The sequence below is a fragment of the Takifugu rubripes genome, chromosome 14 (genome assembly GCF_901000725.2).
Source record: "Takifugu rubripes chromosome 14, fTakRub1.2, whole genome shotgun sequence".
NCBI classification, from domain to species: domain Eukaryota; kingdom Metazoa; phylum Chordata; class Actinopteri; order Tetraodontiformes; family Tetraodontidae; genus Takifugu; species Takifugu rubripes.
In genome coordinates, this window is record NC_042298.1 from 14,427,291 (window position 1) to 14,450,172 (window position 22,882).

At 49.6% G+C, this 22,882-nt stretch overlaps 1 protein-coding gene across 1 annotated transcript in view; it reads left to right on the forward strand.

Moving 5' to 3' along the window:
* The window catches only part of afg2a (AFG2 AAA ATPase homolog A), a 59,310-nt gene that overhangs the window by 35,557 nt on the left and 871 nt on the right, over positions 1–22,882 (forward strand). Inside the window, exon 16 of the mRNA XM_011610997.2 lies at positions 15,871–16,035. Within this exon, the coding sequence (XP_011609299.2) occupies positions 15,871–16,035 (165 nt within the window). The remainder of the gene's footprint in view (positions 1–15,870; positions 16,036–22,882) is intronic.

Below are 22,882 nucleotides of genomic sequence, written 5' to 3' on the forward strand. Positions count from 1 at the left end.
CATGGAAATTAATCTCTTGTGTTTTGCTGCCAATATTTGGCTTTCTTCAAAAGCCAGATGATAAAACGTCACATGCTTTTATTTTGTACGTTTTTCTCCATGATGGGGATTTCCTTTTCACCGCACTTGTGCTTCATAATGTTCAGATTGCCTCGCGCAGACTGTCGGCGTCATAGCCTCGGGGAAGGAAATCTTGATCTGCAAATAGAGCTCTTAATTAGTCATGTTTAGAATCGACTCTGGCGACTTATTTTTATGGTTAATTTCCTGTTAGGCCTAGTTTCCTTTTATTTACAACTTCCCTGACCTTTGATAATCTTTTTCAGCGTTCTCTAATCTGCCCTCTCCGTGGTGTCTTTGGAGCTTCTGTTAATTATCCCCCAAATCTGCTTGTTCCTGACGTTTGTTAGATATTCCCCCCCCTCCGATTGTGGTGGAATGCTTTTTTGGCATTTAGTGAAGTGTGATTTACAGGCGACACCTACTCGGTGTGTGCACATGGCTAACCTCAGGAAGCACTTAGTTTGACATGTGACACTCCCATGACCCCAAGGTAAATTCAGCCGGTGACAAGTCAACGAGCGCTAGATTTAAGACACAAATTTGTGCGGAAATACTGGTTTCAGATGTTAAGTTATATGTTATGTTGAGTCTATTATAGCTCGGTGTATTTGTAGTCTAATTGTACTCGAGTCATCAGGAAAAGAAGTGAAGGTTATAGTAAAGCTACTGCTAACATACACAGATTAGCCAAATAATAAACACTGGTACCCTGGGTTTTAAAAGATAATGGTAAATCTTCTAAATACGCCTCATGACTATTTGAACCGCTAGCATCCTTTAGGCAGCCGCCCTTCATAAAATGGTGAATTCTTGCTTGTGAGCCATCCCAGGACGTGTCGATGCTGCAGTCACCTGTTTTCCATTAGGTCTGCGTGATAGCTAACAACACGCTGCGGGGTAAATAAACAAATATGGAAGGCCTCTCTTTCCTCTGAACTCGTGCTAGCTGGCAATGCAGACAAATGAACAGCAATTAGATAAGAGGGACGCTGACGGCCAGCAGTGGTTTTGTGTAGCTGTTGTCCATCTGATCGCTTCATTTGTCAACCATAAAAGCTCATTAACAGATCTTTTACTGGATCTACTGGCTGTTAGGACCCAGGGAGACAACATGTTTTCCAAATCAGATGAAAGCAGCAACACTCCTGTCAGCTCTCTCGGTCCCTGAGCTCCGTAATGTGATAACCTGACCTCCCCCCTTCCACTTCTTTTGCCATATTACAGTTATTCCAACCGGCAAATATGTACCCTGCATTCCACCTCCATCGGTGCTGGCGTGCACGGCTCCTGTTCCCGGAAACAGTCACTTAACCAACGGGGCAATTACCATCTCCCTATGCCCAAACACAGCTGGGACCAATGGGAAGATAAACAAATGCTACTCGATAGGTACAAATTATAGATGTATAGTAAAATTACAGATACTCCGGCTACTTTCAGTTTCAGCACACGAGCATTATTCTGGATAATCTTTTTCCCCTATTGAAATGGTTCGAGTTACTTGTTTGTGCTCCTCTGGGATGCAGATGAAAACTAGAAAAGCGGTTAGCTTGCTGCAGTTTCATAATCAGAGGATGGAACCAGGCAGCGTTAAATCAGTCACGCCGACAGCTCGTAGTTTTTAATGTAATGAAAAATTCTTACCCGGGATATTCTGCTGAACTAATCCTCTTTCTGTCCCGAACAGGAAGGTTTGGAAGTGCACAGTTGGCATAAACGCGGCTATAAAAATTGATCGGGCACTTGGAAGTGATGGGATATTTGATGAAGTGTGAGGTGGATGTACATGCTGTTAGATGAAGAGATCGGGCGCTCTGTTGTTTGAAGTGTGTGTCTGAGGTTTGCAGTGGAACTAAACAAGCCACAGAAGATGAGAACCCAAGTATTATATTGTCTAAATAGCAAGAATGTGAGGCTTGAAACAAGCATGCCCAAATTACACATCGCGCTGTTTGGTACGTAAATAGTCGTTTCCACACGCCAACCGGAGAAGAAATGAAAGAAAAAAAACATGCCTCCCACTGAAAATGGGATTCCGAGCTGTGAAAGTCAAGCTATTTATGGTATGTGCCACTTTCCACTCCTGAAATATCCGCTTCACGCTATTTTTTGGCCTTTCTCGACAGATAGTAAAAGGTGCCTCCAGTCCAACTGGGAGCCGACATTAAGTCTGACAGTCAAATAGCTGCTCTTGAGACTGGAGGCTCGTCTGTTGTCATAGCAGGAGCTGGAACCTCTCACGTGCACGCACTCACATGCACACATGCACATTAGAGTCCCTGTGCAGAGAGATTTACAGGGCAGGCGGGCTACGGTACCGTGGGGGCCCCTGTTGCGGTGAGGGCGTCAGACGGAGGGAGGCAGGCTGCGTCTCGGGTTAGGGGCTCTGAAAGGGTTGGAGGTTATAAATACTTGACAGTGCTGTAAAACTGTCAGAGTCTTCCTGAAGCAAACACGCAGCCATCCTCACAGCCGGCCTCCACCTCCCGGTGTTCCCTCCCTGTTTGCCCATTTCCACTGGAGGTTTACTTCCTGTGCAAACAGGAAGTTGGATGGCAGAGCGGCTGGCCGGGTGGCTGTCTGTCACATACAATGGGTTTTATTGTGTTTTGTCTGGGTGTCTGGGTGTGTGTGTGTGTGTCTGGGTGTGCGTGTGTGTGTGTGTTCCTGCGATGGAATGACATTAATCTTACAGTTGAATAATGTGTTTACAGTCATATTGAAATCCAGGTCTCTGTCATAAACTTAAACGCAGGAACCAAAGAGGAAGCTGGAGTGTGTTTGGTGCATCTGTAGAGCCCAGTGGTCCTCCATAATGATGCATCAGATGTTCTGATGTCCCCTCCTGAGGTGTCGTACCTGTCTATGTTGTGGCATGGCACAAAAAACAAACGCCATAAGGACAGAAAAAGCAACACACTAAGGTATAACACATACTTTAGTCCTCACTTTGCTAGAGAAAAGCCCAACCTGGCCCCTGTGTTATCATAGAACACACACACAGACACACACTTGGCCCTCTACTTGAATGTAGATGCAGGCTGGCTGCTGCAGATGTTTAAAGATAACTTCGATGTCTGCCGTTGGGCAACAAAAGGGGGCAGATATTACGTCATTCAGCCTTCCACATTTTACGCATGTGTGTAAAAAACACTGAAGCACCGTTTCTGTTTCGGTCTGGATTTTATGAAAGTGCCGCTTTAGAGTCCAGATTTCCAGGAATATTCATATCCATTCCAATCCTCTTTCTCTCTCACACGCACACACACACACACACACACACACACACACACACACACACACACACACTTCTATCTGAGGACTTTCATTGACAGAATGCAGAATCTGCTGCCATTTGGACACAGTACTCTCCTCACAATCTTGCAATTCTCACCCTCCAAACAGCCCTTCAATTTTTTAAACCAGATGTCCTCACTTTGCAGGTGAAATGCATATTCTGGTCCTCACCATAGAGCTTGTAGAACACACACACACCTATACATTTGCACTCTGAGAAAGAGAGAGAAGTGAGGTGTTCCTGGTTTAGAGGGACATGTACATGCAGCTCCTGGACTGAATAGCACTTCCTGGCGTGTGAAAGGCGAGCTGAGGAGGGAGGGAAACGATAGAGGGAGTGAATGTGTGGGGGGGGGCACCTCCTCCTCCTCTTCCTTTCCTCTTACCACTGAAAGCCTTGTTTGCCATTCCCGCGAGTGCCTCTGAAAAGGGAGTCAACGGGGGGAGGAATGGGGAGGGGAGGCATCGTGGGGGAGGGAGAGTGTGACAATGAGAAGAGGAGGACCACATCCGTGTTTGCCAGGTGTTCCTTTTATGATCCTCACCTTGCACTCAGGTATGAAGGGTGAGACACAGGAAGGAACACACCAGCAGAAAGGTGGACCGAGGGAGGGACGGGGGGAGGCAGAGAGCAGAGAAAAACACTGAAACGTCCCACCGTTCTCTGCAGCCGCAGGTTGTGTGTGCGTGTGCGTTGGCCTCCTGCGGGTGTGTGCTGCCTCGTGCTTATTTAGGTTCATGCCTTTTATGCACGCGAGCATGCTCCGGTGATAAAACGCTTCTCCACAGCCCATCAACAATGCCTTATCAATGCCCGAATCGCAGCCCGGACTGCAACAGCCTGCCAAACCTGAACCTCCACGCCGACGAGCAGATATCGCTGCTTTCCAGTCCTTCACATCCTGAGGACCCCCCAAGTCACGCAATGGCAAAAATGTCCACGTCACCGTAAGTGGCGATCAGATCCCGGCCTCAAACGGCCCCAATTCACAGAGGAGGACATAAATATAAATAATAGCTGAACATTAGAGCAGGGACCCTCATCTGAGAAAGTCTTGCCCCCAGAAGATGCTTATCTCTGAAGACCTCAGGCTCCCAGAGTGGGTTTTACATCAAATTGCAAGCAGATGGCGGCTGGCAGCGGAGCCGCTTGTGGCACCGTTCTCACGAGCCTTCGGCAGGATTGTTTGTGCAGTCTTGCAGTAGTAACACCAGGTAGTTGCACTAATGGGAGGACTGTCGTCCAATTTTTTTTTGGGGGGGGGCCTCAAAAATGGCCTCTGACCACATTTCGACACTCAGCTCGCCCACCTTCTTTGATTTTGCCAAACGCATTTTTGAATTGAGGGCAACTTTAAAAACGTCTTCAGGCTCATTTTATTGGCCAACATATTATCACCCAGCTGAATGAGTGCTTTCTCTTCGTGCCAGTGTGGCTCCACTTGCGCACAAAATTGAATATACCCACTCCGACCTGACCTTAGGTGGTGGAGAAGCAGAGGCTTGTTGCAGGAGAAGCCACTGACTTTCAGTTTGTGGTTTGTTAACTCTGAGATTAAGCCGTTGACAGCATGCGAATAGACCAGTTTATCTATCTTTAGAAACGGAGGGCTTTTGTTTCCTTGCCAAAGGGAATCACCTACATCCGGAGCTCTTACACAACCAAGAGGCGCGGTTAATTTCTCCAGATCTCCTACAAATCAGGTGTGACAGAGCTCAAGGCGGACCCGTTTTTATGATTTTATTTACAAACCCTTTTTGCTCCACTCCAGTGCACAGACCTGCCGTTTGCATGCGATCGCCCCCCCTCTCTGTTGGGTTCTTCTCCAACCTCGCACCTCTTGGGTGTAATCTGTCAAAGGATACTGAACACATGAGTCACGGCGAGCTCGCATCCGTGCCAAATACGTGTGCCTGACACGAACCTTTTCCGTGTTATTTTAATCGTACATTCCTTTGAGCGGGTTGTTCTGTAACTATTGTCTTGGCTTTATCGAATAAAGACCCAGATTCAGACACCTTGCTCACGCCTGACGGATATTTAATGATGCGTCACCTGATGTGCGCATCTTCCCAGGCTATAACGAGGCCCGGTTTGGGTCGCCCACGAGGTGATACCTGGCTCTCCGCTGGTGGGAGCAAGCCCGCAGCACCGTTCATGTCTCGCAGTCCCGCAGAGCATGATTCAATTACCGCCAGCTTACTGTAAGACAAATACAGAAATAGACTGGTGGGCGGTGTCGTGTTTCCCTCTGTGTACCCAAGGTCAGAAGCCTGAAAGATAATACCCCCTTATAAAAGGATGGATACATGTCTCTGCAAACGGGGCGTTGCTGAGTTGACTGCATGAAAGAGGATTGGGTATTACGCCGCCGATGATACGCGATCTCTAACTGTCGATGGCTCTGCGACGTCCTGATTGATTGAGTCGTTAAGTCGGCCTCTTGCGTTTGGCTGGCTGAGGCCTTCCCCTGTCGTGCGGCGACCCGAGTGGCGGGGCTCTCGTTGGGCAGCGCTTTGAATGAGCCCTCAAGTCCTGCGCCAGCGGAGCGAATTAAACGTGAAACTTTTGAAGCGCGGTGTAAAGTTTCATCGAGTTTCGTGAAACGCGAATCCGTCATGTTTGTGAGGAGGTTCGGACTTCATGTTTTCCGGGATGATTATACGGGATGTTATTTGAGCCAGATTATTGGATGCCTCTGCCAACCGCACACATTGAAGCATTGATTAGCTATAACCGTCCACGGGGTTGCATTTCAGCGCCGTGTCCTTGGCTGTGACGCTAGGGTGGCCCCCTGACCTTTTGGATAAACCAGCCTATCGGATCTCCACGCTGCTGCAATGTGTCATGTGGCCCATGGTGCTGACCTGTCACTCCATATCCATTTCCCACATGTAGTCTACATCCAGGAATAACAGAATTCTTCACCCCCCCGTCTTCCCCTCACACGACCATCGCCATAGAGACAACCAGTCTGACCCGGAATGCCATTCTCCAGCACCACCAAGGGTTTCACCTCTCTTTGGGAAGAGCTGAAACCATCAATTAAGGGTGGTAGCAGCCCCCTTGTGCACACCCTCAGGCCCCCCTGCCCCCCTTTTAGTCAGAACTCCTGCAATCGGAACTCAAGAGGACACCAATTTGACCAGATTCCACTTTCTCAGATTGCAGGAAAACACACTTAACTGATGGGTCCTCCCAACGTGAGAGGGGCCATTGTTGTGTGTCTTGACCCTCCAACCCATGCTCCTCCCCTCACCTTCCTCTGGCCCGTCTCCCTCCCGTGTCACTTAACGAGCTAGGTGCACACCTTTTTCCAGGCACTCCTCAACAGACGCTCCTTTGACAAGTCTGGGGCCTCTTTGGGTATCTGAAGGTCCATTCTCTTTGGCGAGGGACCGCAAAGGAAAGTGTGTAAATGATACCTGACGGCATGTAAAAAGGTCACTCGATAGGTCTATACAAAAAGACGGACCTGTCAACACCGCGGGACAAATGTACGGAACATTCACAGCTAAATGGCTGCTCTTCACAATGACTGATACAAAATTTCCCGGTCCACACTGCTTCATAGAGCGGGTGAGCTCACACAGTGGGGTAGGCCCTGCCTCGGCTGGCATTTTAAGTAAAGCAAATTTTGACACATTTTGAGACCCCTGGTGGTCTGCTCAACTCAGGAATCCACCTTCCATGTTGGTGTTCCCACTCTGGCCTTCGTCTGTATCACCGTGGTGACACCTGCAGAGGCATTTTCCCAGCTTTTGGTTCATAGTTTTATCCATTTTCCCCAAATCATCCTTTCATTCTGTGGGAATCCCAAAGATACCCCGAACCTTTGAGTTGCTCACCCTGAGTTACACAGACCAGGACGCGCACCACGTGATCTAAAAAGGTTTTGGGCTTCACTCGGCCGCTCCGGATCTGATGGGAAGATCCCAAAATAAAGACGGGTGATTTACGTCGGAAAGGAGGTCAGCCATCACCCCATAAATTACTTTAGCACGGCTAACTGATTGATCCGCAGCAGATGTGTCTTTGGTAGCTGGCACAAGTTCCTCAGCAGATCAAAAACAAGAAGGCCAAACCCTCGGACCATAAACGCGTCCTTGTGAAAGCCAAAAGGGAGGCTGCAGCAGCACAGCATGCCGCCCTCCCTCCCTCCTTCAATCTCTGTTTCAACACATCCCTCTCTCCACTTCCTTCCTGCCCCACCCATTGAATTTTAATACCTGCCTGTCATGTTTTCTTCTCTTTTTTCCCCTTCACCTCCCCCCTCTTTTACCAGACCCTTGCTGCGTATCTAGTAATTACCAGAGCACTGAGAAAAACCCTTTCATTTAAAGGATTGGCAATTATCTCAGTGGAACACAATAAAATGGCTTCCCCTCAAGAGGAAGGGGAAGTTTAAGCTGTGGTACGCCACTGCATGTCGCACCGCCTCGCTCTTGAAGTGGGAGCAGAGGTGGAGGTCTTGTAGGAGGTGTAGTTTTTTTATCCACTTTTTGTCCTTTTCTAGTCCTGCTGAGGAATCCGTGAATCACAGAGCACCTTCCTGAAACCACCCGGGTCATGTTGTGGGTGCCGTCGCCTCCGATTGTCTTTAGTTGCCTTTCCAGTAAATACGAGCTCTGACGTTTTCAGCGTAAAAACGGCCGCTTCATTAACCAGCTGTGATTTAGGGCCTCGGCCTCCGGTTCACCTCCGGGGTGAATCTATAAAGTTGTTCAGTCCATTGTAAATAAGACTTTTACGAGACTGCGGGGAGAGTTTGATCCTGACACATCGCTGGGATCCACTAAATCGTTTTCAAATGACGACAAATGATTGGGGCGAAGCACAGAAATGTGCCGGTCTAAGAGCTCACGTGCAAACGTAAGGTGTGCTTGAATTAAACAATAGCCTAGCTTGCGCATTGCACTGACTCCAACAGGGTAGCTGTGGCACCTGACCAACAGCTATGAACAGGACAGAAATTCAGAACCATGTTTTTATAATAAAATACTATTCAAACGATGCCAGTTTTTGTTTTTTTTATACCTTTGTGTGCACGGTAACACGAGCCTGCTACTGAGCTTAAAAAGTAGCTCGGCAGAAGGCCGTGGCTGAAACTATAGACCTTTCAATAAAAAAACATCTCTTTATATGACACGCCACATTGTGGAGTGCAAACAGCTGCCAGTTGGCCTTTTTCCTCACTACTTTCAGAACAACCCTGTTTTGCGAAACCGGGTCCATCTTGTTAGCATCGGAAGCTTTATTCTCCTCGCAGATATGAGGGGAAAAATGCGTTGTCACATGTCAACGCTTGCTGCTTCACCTGTTCAATAACGACGTGTCCGTGAACTTTAACTGGAAGAACCGGTTCCAGGAAGAGGCCGCGTTATTGATCCCCGCTAGGCTCTGGTGGCGTGTTGTTAGCGTGCTGGTGGACTCGTCACTGTTTCATCGCCGAGCCGGCTTTGATTTTCGCAGTGCCGCTTTTGCTCGCCTCACATGCCCCACCTGTCACCCCCCCTCCGGCCCAAGCTCGGTGAGAGAGAGGCAAAGTTTGGCTGGAACAGCTGGTTGCCCTGGCAACACTTTGTGCCACCGCAGCGGATTGGAACAGGAACTGGCCTATCCATGTCAGTCTGCAGGCCGGATCTGGGCCATGCCTTGTGTTAACAGATTATCTGATTTCCATTCAGACGGCTCGGGTATCAGCCCCACTCCTCCGCTCTGGAAAAGCGACCCCGGACAGCCTCTTTCTGAAAGCCCCCAGAGCCCTCCTCTCTTCTCCCATTTCCTGTCTTAATTACGCACTCTTTTGTGCTGTTGTTGTTTTTTTTTCTTCCTTCCCTCCTCCTCTCTGGCCTCCCCTTCTTTCTCTTCATCCCCCCCCCCTCCCATCCTACCGTCTGTTTCTCACTTTGCTGTTCCAAAGATCTTGAAGTTTGAAGTCTGATGCGGGGACCGTCCTTGCCCCCCCCCCCACACACCCCATCAGCCCGGTTCTCCAACTCCCTTCCATCGTCTCTCTCCACCTGAAAGGGAATACTGTGTTTTCCATGCATAAAAGGCTCGGTGCTGTCAACAGGATGAATCCACCAGGGCTTGTGGAAAACATACTCGGTGCTGCAGCTACAGTTTCTCTAAAAGGGGAGGGGGAGGATGGGTGAGTGAGGGAGGCAGCTGGAAGGGATTACTGTGCATTTTCATAGGCAGCACAATTACAACTATACCAACTGCTAACTTAGCTGTGCCGCATTACGCCAGCGGTGACGAGCTGGTTCTGGAGCAGAGACCGGCAGAGGTCTCGGAGACATTCAGAGCCATTCCGTACAATTAAGAGCTCACAACGACAGGCGGGACGGGAGGGGGGGGAGTAGCCTTGTCAACACAATGGCGCCCGTAAACCAAGTGGGCACCTTTGCTGTGACAAAAACAGGTTTGTCACCCTCTTGCTCCAGATCCGGTTACCAAACCAGGGCATTGAAGCGGGACTGAGAGAGGGTGACCTTGTCTGTGGAGAAATCTGACACAGGTTTTCACATGCTGGGTGGGGGATTTTTCCTCCTCTTCCTTGCTCCCCCCATTGCTCCTTCCTCTGTTTTGTTATCTCCTTCAGTAGGTGGCTAATTGCTCTGATGCTTCAGATTACATTTAGCATGCGGCTCCTCTTGTTTGCGTGCAACAGCGAGACATAAAAGCAGATGCACTTGAACTGCATTCAAGATCTCTGCAGATAAAAGTGATTCTTTGAGGAATTTGAAGCCTAAATGACTTTTATTTAGATGTTGTTCTGGGTGGAAAACAGAGGAAAAAGTAATCTGTTTCCACAATTAAGTAAATTATTACAGAATAGAAAGTTTGTGCTGGAATCATCATAGAAGTTTTCTTTTGCTTTTTCAGTAAAAACTACATATCTGGAAGGAAAATGACAATTTTTTATTTAAAGTTTCAATAAATGTTTGGTAAGAGTTAAAAGTTGGTAAAAGTTGTGTTATGTCCTATTTATCAGTTTTTGGTCAATGTTATGCTGATGATTATGCCTTATTTGCTAATGTATTTTCAGGATACACAAAGTTATTCAAAAGAACTGACAGAGCATTGTTACATCTCCACGTTTGCCTTTTTTTTTTGCATCTTTGCTACCTTGACTTGCATTTAAAATAACAATACTTTGATCCATACTCACCAGGAAATAAGATGAAAGCTGGTTTTATTCTAAAATAATCTGTAAATTATTATTTTTCATTGCACAAATGCTTCATGGTTATAAACTTGTTTTGTTTTCCGTCTTTCTGCCTGAGATCATCGGTTTATTTCTTTATTTTATTTTCTGTCTGGACACACACACACACACACACACGCAACTACATGCAGCAACACACTCCCCAGTCAGTGTGGGGCTGGAGCTCCGGACGAAGGTAAACAAGTTAATGTTTAGATTTCACGGAAGTGGAAACTGATCCGCCCGACTTGGCTGTGTCACTCAGCGACGGGCCTGTTTATGTTTGTGTCTTTAGTAAGTATCTGTGAGTGGCAGCATGTGTGTGCATATTCAAGCATGTGTGAGTGTCTTTAATTACTGATCTATGTTGAAAAGGGACATTTAGAGTTTATTAATGACTGCCATGCAGCGATTTTAAAAGACTATTTACTGCTTATTATTCTGTTCTGTGTTTCGTGTCATAGTTATGTGCTCATACTTGGCAATTATTGGAGGATGTTGTGCTTTAGCATTGTAGCAGTAGCCTTGGCTACTAGTCAGAAATAGCCCCTGCACTCTGCCTTTAATGTCTTTTTGCGCTCGCTTATCGAAGTTTTTTGCTGTAAAAAGTCCAAGTGTTGCCCTTTAAATGTGCCAGATGAATCTCAGCCTTGTGGCTCTGTCAGCCTCTTCAAAGCCGTAATCCCTGAAGTCCTCCTCTTTTTTTCCACATGAAGAGAATGACAAGGGCTGTCAGAGAAACACAAAGCACTCGGGGTTACATGTTGGGAGCCGCCTGAATGGCACCAGGCCTAACGAGAGCCCGGCAGGGACCCCGAGGTGGGCCTGGCACCTGCAGTCTAGCTGTGTGTGTGTGTGCATGTGTGCGTGTGTGTGTGTGTGAGAGAGAGAGAGAGACAGAGAGAGAGAGGGGGGTGAGAGAAAACAAGATGTAAGGATCTTCTGTCAGCACACACCATATAAGTATGTGTATGATATCTTTTGACGTACGCGTCCGTAGGTAGGGGGTGGAGCTAGAATGCCACGGACCATTACCTCGAACCGCTGTGAGACGACAGGTGATGGCCACTTGTCGAAACAGAAAAGTCGTTTTTCATCTTCAGAGCCACGAGGCGCGCTGGCGCGGATGCTAGCGTCCTCGCTGGCTTTGGTGGTCCTGATGTGATTTGCAGCCTGTTGGATTCGCACATAAACAAACGAAAGAGGCGATCAAACGGGGGGAGCGCCGGTCTTTCCTGATGGTCCCTCTGAGGAAGCCCCCCCCCCCCCCCCAGCTCAGACCGCGCCACCTCTGGTCGCTCCCCACAGGCGCTGAGGTGGATTATGGAAAGCGTAGCTGGCGTGTTTACATTTGTCTGTAAGACCTCGAGAATTAAACTGCGAACTGTGGACAGCTCACAGGAAACGCCTCTTTGTAAAGCAAACATTCGCGTGTTTTATGGCCGCCGCCGTCGCTTTAATGCTTCTTTTTAATCTTGGGCACCAATGAGTCGACATTTCAACCTGGTCTCGGTCTAATCCCCCCCCCCCCCGCACACACACACACAGACACACACACACGTCTACGAATTCCTCTTGAAATAACGTGGCTTTTTTGGACGGTAGCCAGATTTATTTTGATGAGGTGAGCACTGGTTCTCCTGGGCTGTTTAAGATCTGTCTCCCTCACATACCCCCCCCCAACTCCCCCACCCCCCTTCCACCCCCACCAAAAGGAAGAGCGCAAAGGAAGAGCAACACAGCTGCTGCCCCCCCTCCATCTCAGCCTCTTCACCTGGCCTCCATATGATTGTGACCCTGAAACACACACACACCATAAAAGGTAAAAGGTGTGACACGTGCGCACGCACACACACGCGCGCACACACAGCTGCGCTCACACATGCTAAAGATTCAAAGGGAAAAGGGGGTCGGTTCACAACAGATTGTTATTACACCTCCGTCACACTTGGAAAACAGCAGAATTGTTTTGGTGATAAAATGTTGTTCTGCTCTTCCAAATCCATATTTTATAACAACAGCTGCCTTTTCGCTGCTGGAATGTCCTGAATCCTTGGCGTCAGTGTGAACGAGGGACAGTAGGGGGTTAACGGCGCCTGAGTTATTTGGTTCTTGGACATGGTGGCCTCGCCGGCCGGATGCATGTTTGACTCAAGGGCAAAATCCAGAGTGAAAGCCTCTCATGTTTTTGACTGCTTGCCAACCCTCTCCGTCTCCTCCATCTCCTCCGCCTCCTCCTCCTCCTCCTCCTCCTCCCTTCCTTTGTGATTCGATCTTTCTTCTCCTCCTCGTTTGACCCTCTCCTACATCAGAATGACAGAAAGCAGGTTCGGCGTCCCTCTGAACGCAGCGGGCCTCCTCCAGAATTATGTCATCTTTTGTGGAACACGTGTGTGAAAGTCTTCGGTATGAACCAATTAATCCGCTCTGGCTGCTGTTTACATTATCGTGACAAATCCAATCGCCTGGTTTGTAATAAATCAAACATTGTGTAGCGATTTCCTAATTCCTCGGCTGGTATTAGCTGCATTAGCTCCGCAAATAGCGTGACATCATCACAGAGGAGAGGTGGAGGTGTGGAGGAATAACTGCCCTCATATCTTGGCACGATTCGCTCAGCAGCCTCGATAAAATGAGGAGACGCCGTCTTTCCTGGGCCACACACCCACGTCTGAAATATGCAAGCGAGCGCAGCAACATAGCTGAAGCCGTGACGGCTGTCGGCGACGTTATGGAAGAGGCAAAAATAACTCGCTCAAAGGAGCAAAGTCCTCTGTGAAAACAACTGTCAATCCAAACGGTCAGAACCAAACCGGGGCGAGTGCGTTGACGCCTCAACGGAAGGTCAGGTCCAGTTTGACCAACTTCCGCTCTGCTGCTGGTGGTTCTGGTTGACATCACCGCGCGTGTTGCCTGGGGCCCGGTGGCATGCGGCCTCAACGTGAGGAGACCCCCTGTCATCTTTTGGTTCCCATCATGCTCTCTGGAGCCTATTTGTTTGGTGTGTGTTCCGCATAAATCCGGGGTGGCCCATCTCCAAGTCAGCGTGACTCACCAAAGGCCTCCGAGGATTGCAGACTGACAGGTTAGGAAACCGCATCCAGCAGATGCCTCCAGGCAGGGAACAAAGTCAACTGATGTCTCCTCAGGCAGGCCACTTACTCAGCCAGACAGCCTGCTATCGCCCCACAAACTGGGGAGGGAGGGGGCAGAAAGAACAGAACTTGAAAGGAAAAGAGAAACTCCGCCAGATGTGCATGGAAGAACTTAGTCATCGTGTTCAGCGTGATGGGCCCAGAATTTTCTCTCTTTTTTTATTTGATCTGAGGGGAGCAGCAAAGCAGATGCGATCTTCATTTAACCCCATTGTGGCTGTGGAGCATCGGGGCACCTGGAGTGTTGGGGGGGGGGGGGGGATGTGCCTGCTTGGAGGCATCGCTCTGGGCAGGTCTCGTTGAGGTTGGCCAAGAATTTGCTCAGCAACAATGAGGACAGGATTCCCAGAATTCCTCCGTGGTTGGGGAGAGGTGCTGGCCTTCACAGATAGGAAGTCGTCTGTCATTGTAGAGTAATCAGTCCTGAGGAGGTCTGCAATGCCTGGAATGAATTCCGGGTCACAGAACGGAGCTCTTTTACTTCGGTACTCTTTTCTCTGGTCGACTGATCCCTCCTGACCTCACCTGCACATCGCGCTTGATGTAGTCCTGTCCGATCGGCTCCAGTCATTCCAGTGCTGTGCTGGTTCAGCACTGGTTTTAAACTCTATACTGGAGGAGTTCATCGATGCTCCCAAAAACATGGCCGAGCATTCCCGCCATGGCCAAGCATTCCCGCTCAGTCCTCACCTCCTCCTACTCGTGACCCCGTCGCTGATTTTGAAACCATATCTTGTCAAATGACAGATGGGCCCTCTGCTCCTACAGACCAACAAGGGGGAGGGTGGTTCGAGGTGTTTAGCAGACTGAAGGTCGGCTCGGCTTTTTGGGAGCTCCTTGGAGCTGGAGCGGCGGGAAGCGCGAGCATTCCATGACGTGTGTTGAGGGAATTAGCAGCTGATAACGATCCAAACGTCGGCTTGTCTGCCGGCCATTTAGCCCAGAGGTCAGCAGGGTGATGCTGGCGCTCAGCTGGGAGATGCTTCCATGGAGACCAACTTGGGAAGCGTCCCGGGCACAGGCACAGACCGGATCGACCTGCTGCGACACCCATCCCCACACAGCACCCACAGGTGCCCTCGTCCTGCCAACCGCGGTCCCGTTGTGGACACCGAAGGGTGGCTACGAACATCCGATAGAAAAAAGGCGGGAAAACCGGCTGCTGTGGAAACGTGGAGGAGGTCCCGCGTCTAATCTGTGTACGTTGAAGAGATAACGGATGAAGAATCGCCCATCCCAGAACCTTCAGCGTCCCATAAACACCCGTGTGGCGGCGGGAGCGCGACCGCCGAGTAAACAAGAGTTCAAAGGCTGCTCGTCAGGTCCTTCCAACCTGCACTGATCGCTCCTGACGTGACCTCCTGCGCGGCGTGCGTCTCCGTGTCTCCCGCCTCGTCTCGTCTCGTCCGCCGGCCTCGGGTTTTCGCCCCGCTGTGGCCTGTCTGGCCCGACGCCAGGCCTCCGCGCCGTCTCTGCAACCAGCAGAACAACAATGAAGCTGTCAGTTCCAGTCCACGTTTGCCCTTCTGCGGATTCCCCCTCCCGACGCCGCTTTTACACGCCAACGCAAGTAAAAAAAAAAAAGCTCCCTGTTATGCCCGAACCGGGCGGGTTGAACGGGGAATCGGCTCCCGGCCGGACAATAACCCGCCGTCTCGTCTTGTCACGGCTCGGGCCGGGGAGGGCGGATGGAGACGTGGCGTCTTGTCTGTCTGCGCGCAAGAGGCGCCCGACGCTTAATGACGTCTGACAAGCGAGACAACGGCAGCTTTGGGTACTCCAGGACTGTTTTGGGGTCACGGGGATGTGATCTGTAGGAAGTGGAGGGTTTATCAGATAATGTCAACATTGTCTCCGTGCTGACGGATGCAAGTGGAAAACTTGGATTTCACAGTTTGAGATGTGAGCATCTGGGAGGAAAGAAAGGCCGACAGGGGTCGGAGCGGCGGCGGCGGCGGCTCCGGGCCCTCCGCCTCCACCCTGAAAAGAACCGAGTCGTGAGGTCAAAGGGCAGATTCATGGTCTGCTGATGTGACCCCCCCCCCCCCGCCCCCCCGCCAAAGATCCTCTCCAAAGAAATTGCTGGGAAGAGGAGAAATAATTAGATCCCTGAATCTCTGTTTTTTCTCTTCCCCCTCCAGGCTCTGATGCGTCCAGGTCGCCTCGATCGGATCATCTACGTGCCGCTTCCCGACCCTCTGACCCGACGCCAGATCTTTTCTCTCCAGTTCCGCCACACGCCGGTGGACCAGGACGTGTCCCTGGATCACCTGGTGGCTCGGACTGACAAGTATTCCGGCGCAGAGGTGAGTCCCGAGTGCCGAGCTAGCTCGGAGCGCTACGGCTAGAAGAAACACCGCGGGAAAATAGTCCCATTTCCTGAGGACAACAGAGCGGTGTCAACCGAAGGAGATTTAGGAACGTGTGGAAGACCCGTGAGGACATATAAGGCAATGCTCCACACGTCCACGTTGGCACCACGCAGCAACATTCCCTTTAGTCCAGGATGAGCTGAAAACTGCAGGAATTCAGGATTCCCACAAATCACGAAGCCGTGAAGCTGTAAAACTAAAACACGAGCTCACGCGTAGCGACGCCACGTTTGACCGCACGTATTTACACACCCGATGGGACTGTTTCTTCTGTTGCTAAGCGACCAAAAGCCTCGCCGTCAGGCAAAACAGGCCCGTGTTTGATCAGTTTACACCTTTTTTTAAAGATCTAAAATCCAACTTTAGCCCGTTTTGATCGTGTCGTTGTTGGAGCTCGCTGGTTCGGCGCGACGGTTCCGGTCGGACCTGTAAATCCCTGTTGTATATTTAGATTTCGCGGGTCGCGGACATGACAGAAATGTCACGGCGGTTGCTGACAGGCTCGGAAAACAGGCGCTTTTTACTGCGTTCCTTGGCGAGCTGTGAAAACACATATTTCAAATAACAATGTAGGTGTCCTAAATCTTCAGATTCTAGTTTTGCATCGAGGAACGACAGCTGACCTCCGACCTTTGGGGTCCCGGGTCAACACCTGAAGCCGCCGCCCTCGTTTATGGAAAGAAATCGTTTGGCTTGGATGAGTCGGATCCTCCAGCGGACGGGTTGGGGGGTGAAACGGAGCACGTTTGTTGAATCCTTGGACATGAAACAGCTGTCAGGAATCCAGATGTGATCATTTCCTGCCCTCTTTCCTTTATACCAAACCAAGACGTTGCATTTCATAATCATCAAAGCACCTTTGAACTTCCGTCCCTCTCCATGTGGAATTTTCTTAGATTCCCAACTTTGTTGTTGCAAAAATGTGCTTTGATTTTGTTGAAGTTTGGAAACTGAAGGGTTTTTTTCTCATTGATCCAGTCTTTGATGTTCAGAGGGATTCAGGTGATGTGGCAGCAGGTGTGCACCTGGTGGACGTATGCAGGTAGAACCCAGCCCCCCACCTGGTTTCCACCTGGTGCCGGGTTTGAGAACATTCTCCATAGTTTTACCAGTTAGCGTTAAAAAAATGGTTAATGACCTTTTGATTCGATTCCTTTGATTTGCTCGCTGCTTGAAGAGGTTGGGGGGTCGATGTGGGAGGGGCCTGATACTGGCTGAAATCACCTGCCTCCTGGGGATCGCCACCTCTGCCATGGTCTGGGGGGGGGGGTGTCTCTGGGCTGTCCCAGACGCTTGGCCGGCAGTCATTTAAACTCATCCACGCGTGTGTTTTCCTTTTTTTAAAGCAGGAATTGTTTATTCCAGAGCAGGAAGTACCAATCAGACGCTTCCGTTAATGCATCACCTGCACTGGATGATGCCGCCAGCTGTTCGGTTGTTGACCGTAAACACATTTGTCATTTCAAAATCCAGCTGTTTTCCTCTTTGGCTCCTGTGCGCGACGCTGCCCCCCAAGGTTTCCAGCGGAACTGCAACTCTTCGGTTTCGGACAATTTTAACTCCAAAGACGCACAAAATGTTTGCTGTCTGTTGTTTTAAAAGCAGAAGGATGGATTTGGAACGCGGGGAGCGACCCCCTCCCTAAGGAAGACAAATGGTTTCCTCCCGACACCTGTTGTGGTCGTGGCTGCTCCTTCTCCCGCTCGGAGCGCCTGATTTATCACCCCGAGTGTGTTTGTGCAAAGAATTTCATCACCAAGGACACGAGGCAGAGGAAAATGGAGCCCCCAAAAAGCCTTTATCTCACTTTGGATTAAAGGATGTAGCGCAGCGCCGTTGGTCCAGAACCTCGCAGGAAGCAGAATAGATCCGTAATCATCAAATAAACACGTCAGACACGGTGGAATGCGTGTCCGACGGGGGCGGGGGGGGGTCCAAATGACTGTGGGGTTTCAGGCCTGCTGTTAGCAAGCGCAAGAGACCGCAGGAAGGGTTGCATCCACATCAGTGGGGGGGATTTAATGCCCCTAATGCTAATTAGCATAGCTGCAGTTCTGTCACCTCGTTCTATGTGGCGCGCTATGCTAGCAAACAGAAATCGTAAACATAATATCCTTTGGCGTCGCGGACAAGTTTTTCAACGCTTCTTGCTAATGAGTCGAGGTTAGGCGGCATTGTGGGTAATGTAGGCGCTAAATGTAGCGAAGGGTTTTCTTAATGAGGTTTTGAGTGACCGACGTTATACGCAGGCAGCCAAGCAGGCGATTTTTGGGTGAAACATATCAAACAGGTGAGGTTTTAGCTAAGTTGCCACAACACACACACACACACACGCACACACACTCAGCTGAGTGTCCAGGTCACTTCAGTGTGGGTGTGTTTGGTAAATATGCCATCGCTGCCGTCGAGAGAACGAGGAGCTTTCATTCGTCTGATTAAGGGGCGGAGTCAGATGTGCCCTTAAGGGTATATTTACCCCCCCCGAACCCCAACACACACACACACACACACACACACACACACACGTGTTGGGAGGATGGAGACGTTGTTTTTGTTGATTTCATGCATGAAAATGTTCCTCAGCTGTGACGTGGTGAGCAAGGCCCCACATTTTCATCATCACAGTTTTCTAAGGGCTCCACACACACACACACACACACACACACACACACACACACCATGCGATGTTTCCATTCTCCCCACGTGACTCCTCCCCTCATGCGTAACCCCCCCTCTCTCTCCTTGTAATTTTAAATGGGTTTCACATGGAGCTGTGGTCAGGCCTTGTTTCTCATGTCACTGGAGACACTTCCGCTGCCTCTTCGGAGGATGAAACCTTTTATTTCTGGCCGACTTTGGACTCCACGACTTTGTTTGATTTATAGATTATTGAATTTCCTCTCTGAAAATTGGATGCAGCGTGGCTTCTTTCACTTTTTTTTTTTTCCCAGCCGGGGTCGGGTTGACGGCGGTGTAACTGGTGTGGTCGGGGCAGCTTTAGAGGGGCGGTAGTTAATATTTAGTTATTTGCTTAAGCGCTCGTTTCAGAGCCAATATCTTCTCTCGCATCAGATGTCAGATTGACCACAATTTATGTTTGTGGGACTTTGTGAATCTCGACATTCGGTTAATGTTTCTGGAGTCTTTTGTGCTGTTTATGTAATTTGGCTCAGAGTTTAGCATTTGGTTAGCGTCTGAAAAACTGCTTTCATCGTTATTTCCCACCGATGTGTCGTTCATCATTTCAAAGACGCGATGAATAATTAGTATTTCTGTGGTTGAAGTCGGCCGTTCCTACTCAATCTCTGAAATTACCAGCTAGGAACACACAATTCTTGCTATCACCTGTTGCTACATGCTAACCTCAACCCATACCGGCCAATCTCTGCCAGTGCTGGCTCGTGTTTGCCTCTAACGGCTAATCTGTACCATTGAAGCTAGCATATAGGATACTTCTCCACACATTTTATCAAGTGTGCATCAGAGATGATGTGTGGACAGCTAAGTATCCCACAATGCATTTCACCCCAGCCGGCCACAGCAGCCGTATGGACATCTGAGTATTGCGAAACGGCTAACGAAGTGTCTTCAGAGGAAGCTAAGCTCAGCATTTCTCAGCTCTCATAGTTGGCGTTTGTGGCGTGTTGCACGCGACAAACTGTGTGCGGGACTCACGGACAGAGGGAGGAGAGGGTGTTGGGGGGGGGGGGGGGGGGGGGTACGCCTGTAAATGTGACCGTTTGTGTGAGTGGGAGAGGGGGGGAGGCTGGGGGAGGGCTGGATGTAGCCTGCTGTAGACACAGGGGCGGATTGATAGTAAACACACACTCCCGAGTCCAGTGGATCTGCAGCCGGTAGCGCGGCTAACAAGCCCTTCATTAAGGCCGCCTGATACACTTACTGAGCGCCTTTGTTGAAGTAGGAAGCGAAAAGTACACCAGACAGATTTGACCTGAGAACGCCGGCGTTAGCTGCCAGCAGCGTCCCCCGCCGCCCCTCCGCCCGGAGAGGGGTTTATTTTCCCCGCACTGAGCAGGTTGTCTCGTGGCACGCACCGCTTCTCTCCTCTGGGGCAACGTTGAAATGGAGATTTAAATAGCTGCTTTGCTCGAGGGCTGCACGCACATGCACGTTTCAGTCTGTGAAGCACCTGCGCACGAGTCCGCGCGAATGTTTTCACTTTCTGAGCATGGAAATGGACGTATTTTCACGTATTTATCCGTTAACTTTCTGCGTCCAGCGCTAACAAGTGTCAGGTGTGTTCAACCGCCCGCTTCGCTACGTGTCCTATATTCTGTGATTCACCTCTGGAGCTCGTTACCGTCTCAGAAGGGCAGCGGGCTGGTTTCCTCCTCGGGCTCCTGAAGATTTAGTATCGCCTTAGCTCATAAGGGCAGCGATACCTGACGTCCAGCGTCGGACATGTTTTGAATCACTCCACACGCGGTATTCAGCATGTTGTTGCTCGGCGTAGCGTGATATTCTGTAGGGTGTAGTAGCTACCGAGGAACGCGCTGAGCACCGAGCGGTGGAGCATAAAGGTCACTGTTGTGTCTCGAGTTTCATGTCCCGACTCTTTAATGGCTGGAAGCAACCATAGGCCGGCTGTAACGAGCCCTGCTAGCGCCCGTGCCAACGCTGTAGCGCCGATAAATTAGCTTCACGCTATAATTCATGACGGAAGGAATTTAAAATGAGATATTTATACAGAGCAATAACAACGCCCACTCGCGGGCGGTAGATTCGTGCATAAAAATAAATCTTCTTTGGCCTCAGTTGTTAAAAAGTCAAGCCTGTTAGCTTTCGCTAATCCGTAGTTAGCAGTTGAGTTTCGGATCAAGCCATAAAAGTTGTGGATGAGAGGTAAAACTCTCAAATGACCATTTCTAACTTTCAACAGTTCTTTAGCTTTTAACCTTTATGAAATGTTCATCTGTGTTTTCTTGGGAATTAGCGAATGTTAGCAGTGAATACTAGCATCCATACTTCAGTTATCAGTGACTTCAAAGAAAAATAATGTTCCAAATGTGTCTTTCCGTGTTCAAGAGTGTGCAGCTTGGGCTTTGGAGCCTTTGAATCCATGGAAACGGGGACGTGGCGGCGCGCTAATCAAGTAGCGATCACTTTTCCAGTAACCCAGTTTAAGAGTCTCGGATATTTTATGGAGGTGGAATGACTGACGCAGGGATTTCTGCTGGTGGCGGCGGTGGTCGAAGGCGATTTAAGGACGAACGTCACCTACCAGGAGCACGAAAACTGATGTAAAATTAGCATTTACACATTCCTTATGTGGAATTTCAAACTTTGTGGCTTCCTTTGTGTGACTTGACTTATTTGAGGGGGAGGAGTTACTGCCGTCTGCCACCAGGAGGCACTGTTGTGCAGGTCTCCGCCCCAAGTCACAAAAATGTTAATGTCATCCGCATACATGGGTACGAAAGAGGTGTTAGCCCCCCGTTAGCCGCTTGTCCACTTTTATTTAGCTCCACCGCTAAGATGTTTGGCTTCATTCTGAGTCAGCAAGTTTGTGATGAAAAGTTTTCTGCTTCTCTTCCAGGGTGGCGGCTTTTTGGATGGTTTTAGGACACCATGGTGGCACTAGCGGAGGGTGGGGGGATGGGGGGTCAACTTTTGGCTGGGGTTGAGGAATGCCTCCATGTTCACAAACAAACCGGCTCTTTTCCTCGCCTTGTTTGCCTTTGTGGCTTTATTTTTATTTTTTCGGGGCCTGTACGGGTAAACACGCAGCGGGAAACAACTAGCTTGTTGATCGCCTTCGCAGACCAGCTCATAAACCCGGCCGGCATGAATGCGGGGGCCTGTGCGTGTCGCTTGTGTACTTCAACTTCCCCCCTTCAGCATCCCCCCCCCCCTTTCATAAACCTGATGGGTGTTGTTGGAGTAAACAGCCAAATAATTATTAGCCGTTGAGTCCAAAAGGAAGCTAACTCCGAGTTTCAGGACGCCTGTTTGGCTGCAGACTTTGTTCCTGTTTGTGGATGTTACTTAGAAACACTAAATCACATTGTTGAACATGTGGCATCTCCCTCGCTCGCCCGCCCTCGCTTGCCTGCCCTCGCTCGCCCGCCCTCGCTCGCCCTCACGCCATTTGTAAACAGGGAAGCGGGAAACACGGCCTCATTGTTTAGCATCATTATTACTGACAGGCCTTAACGACGTGAATGATGGGAAGCCCCGATGCAAAATTAACCCGGGCTTTTGTGTTTACGCTACCTAAATCATGTAGGTCATTGGGCTGAAGCAGATGGGGGGTGGGGGGGTCACATCCTGACATCTGCAGAGCACCTGTCCTGATCTGTGCGCGCTAGCTGAGCACATTTAAGTGGCTCCGCCCCCAGATTGAATTCTCCAGATTCTGTTTGGCAGGATTTAAATTCAGTTTTATTTTAAAGATTCATCTTAAAGTGGTGGAAATATGATGAAAATGGGACTATAAGCTAATAATCAGCTTGTTTGCTACCTTTAGCATGGCAGCAATTAGCAATTCTGCTAGCTCTACTCAGAGTTTAGTCCCAAACTGTTTATATGCAGGAATGAAATATAATAGGAATATATTTAGGAATAATAATAGGAATGAAAACTGGCTCCGTGTGATAATGTGGAGTGACTTGATTGGTGCGTGTCTCTGTGGGACCACCAGGGGGCGTTTGTCCTGCCTATTAACACTACTTGTCCATGCATTATGGAGCCTGGATGGACTTGCTAACGTTATGTGTGACTCTTCAGGCGCGACCACGTGACCAACATCTTTCATCCCTCT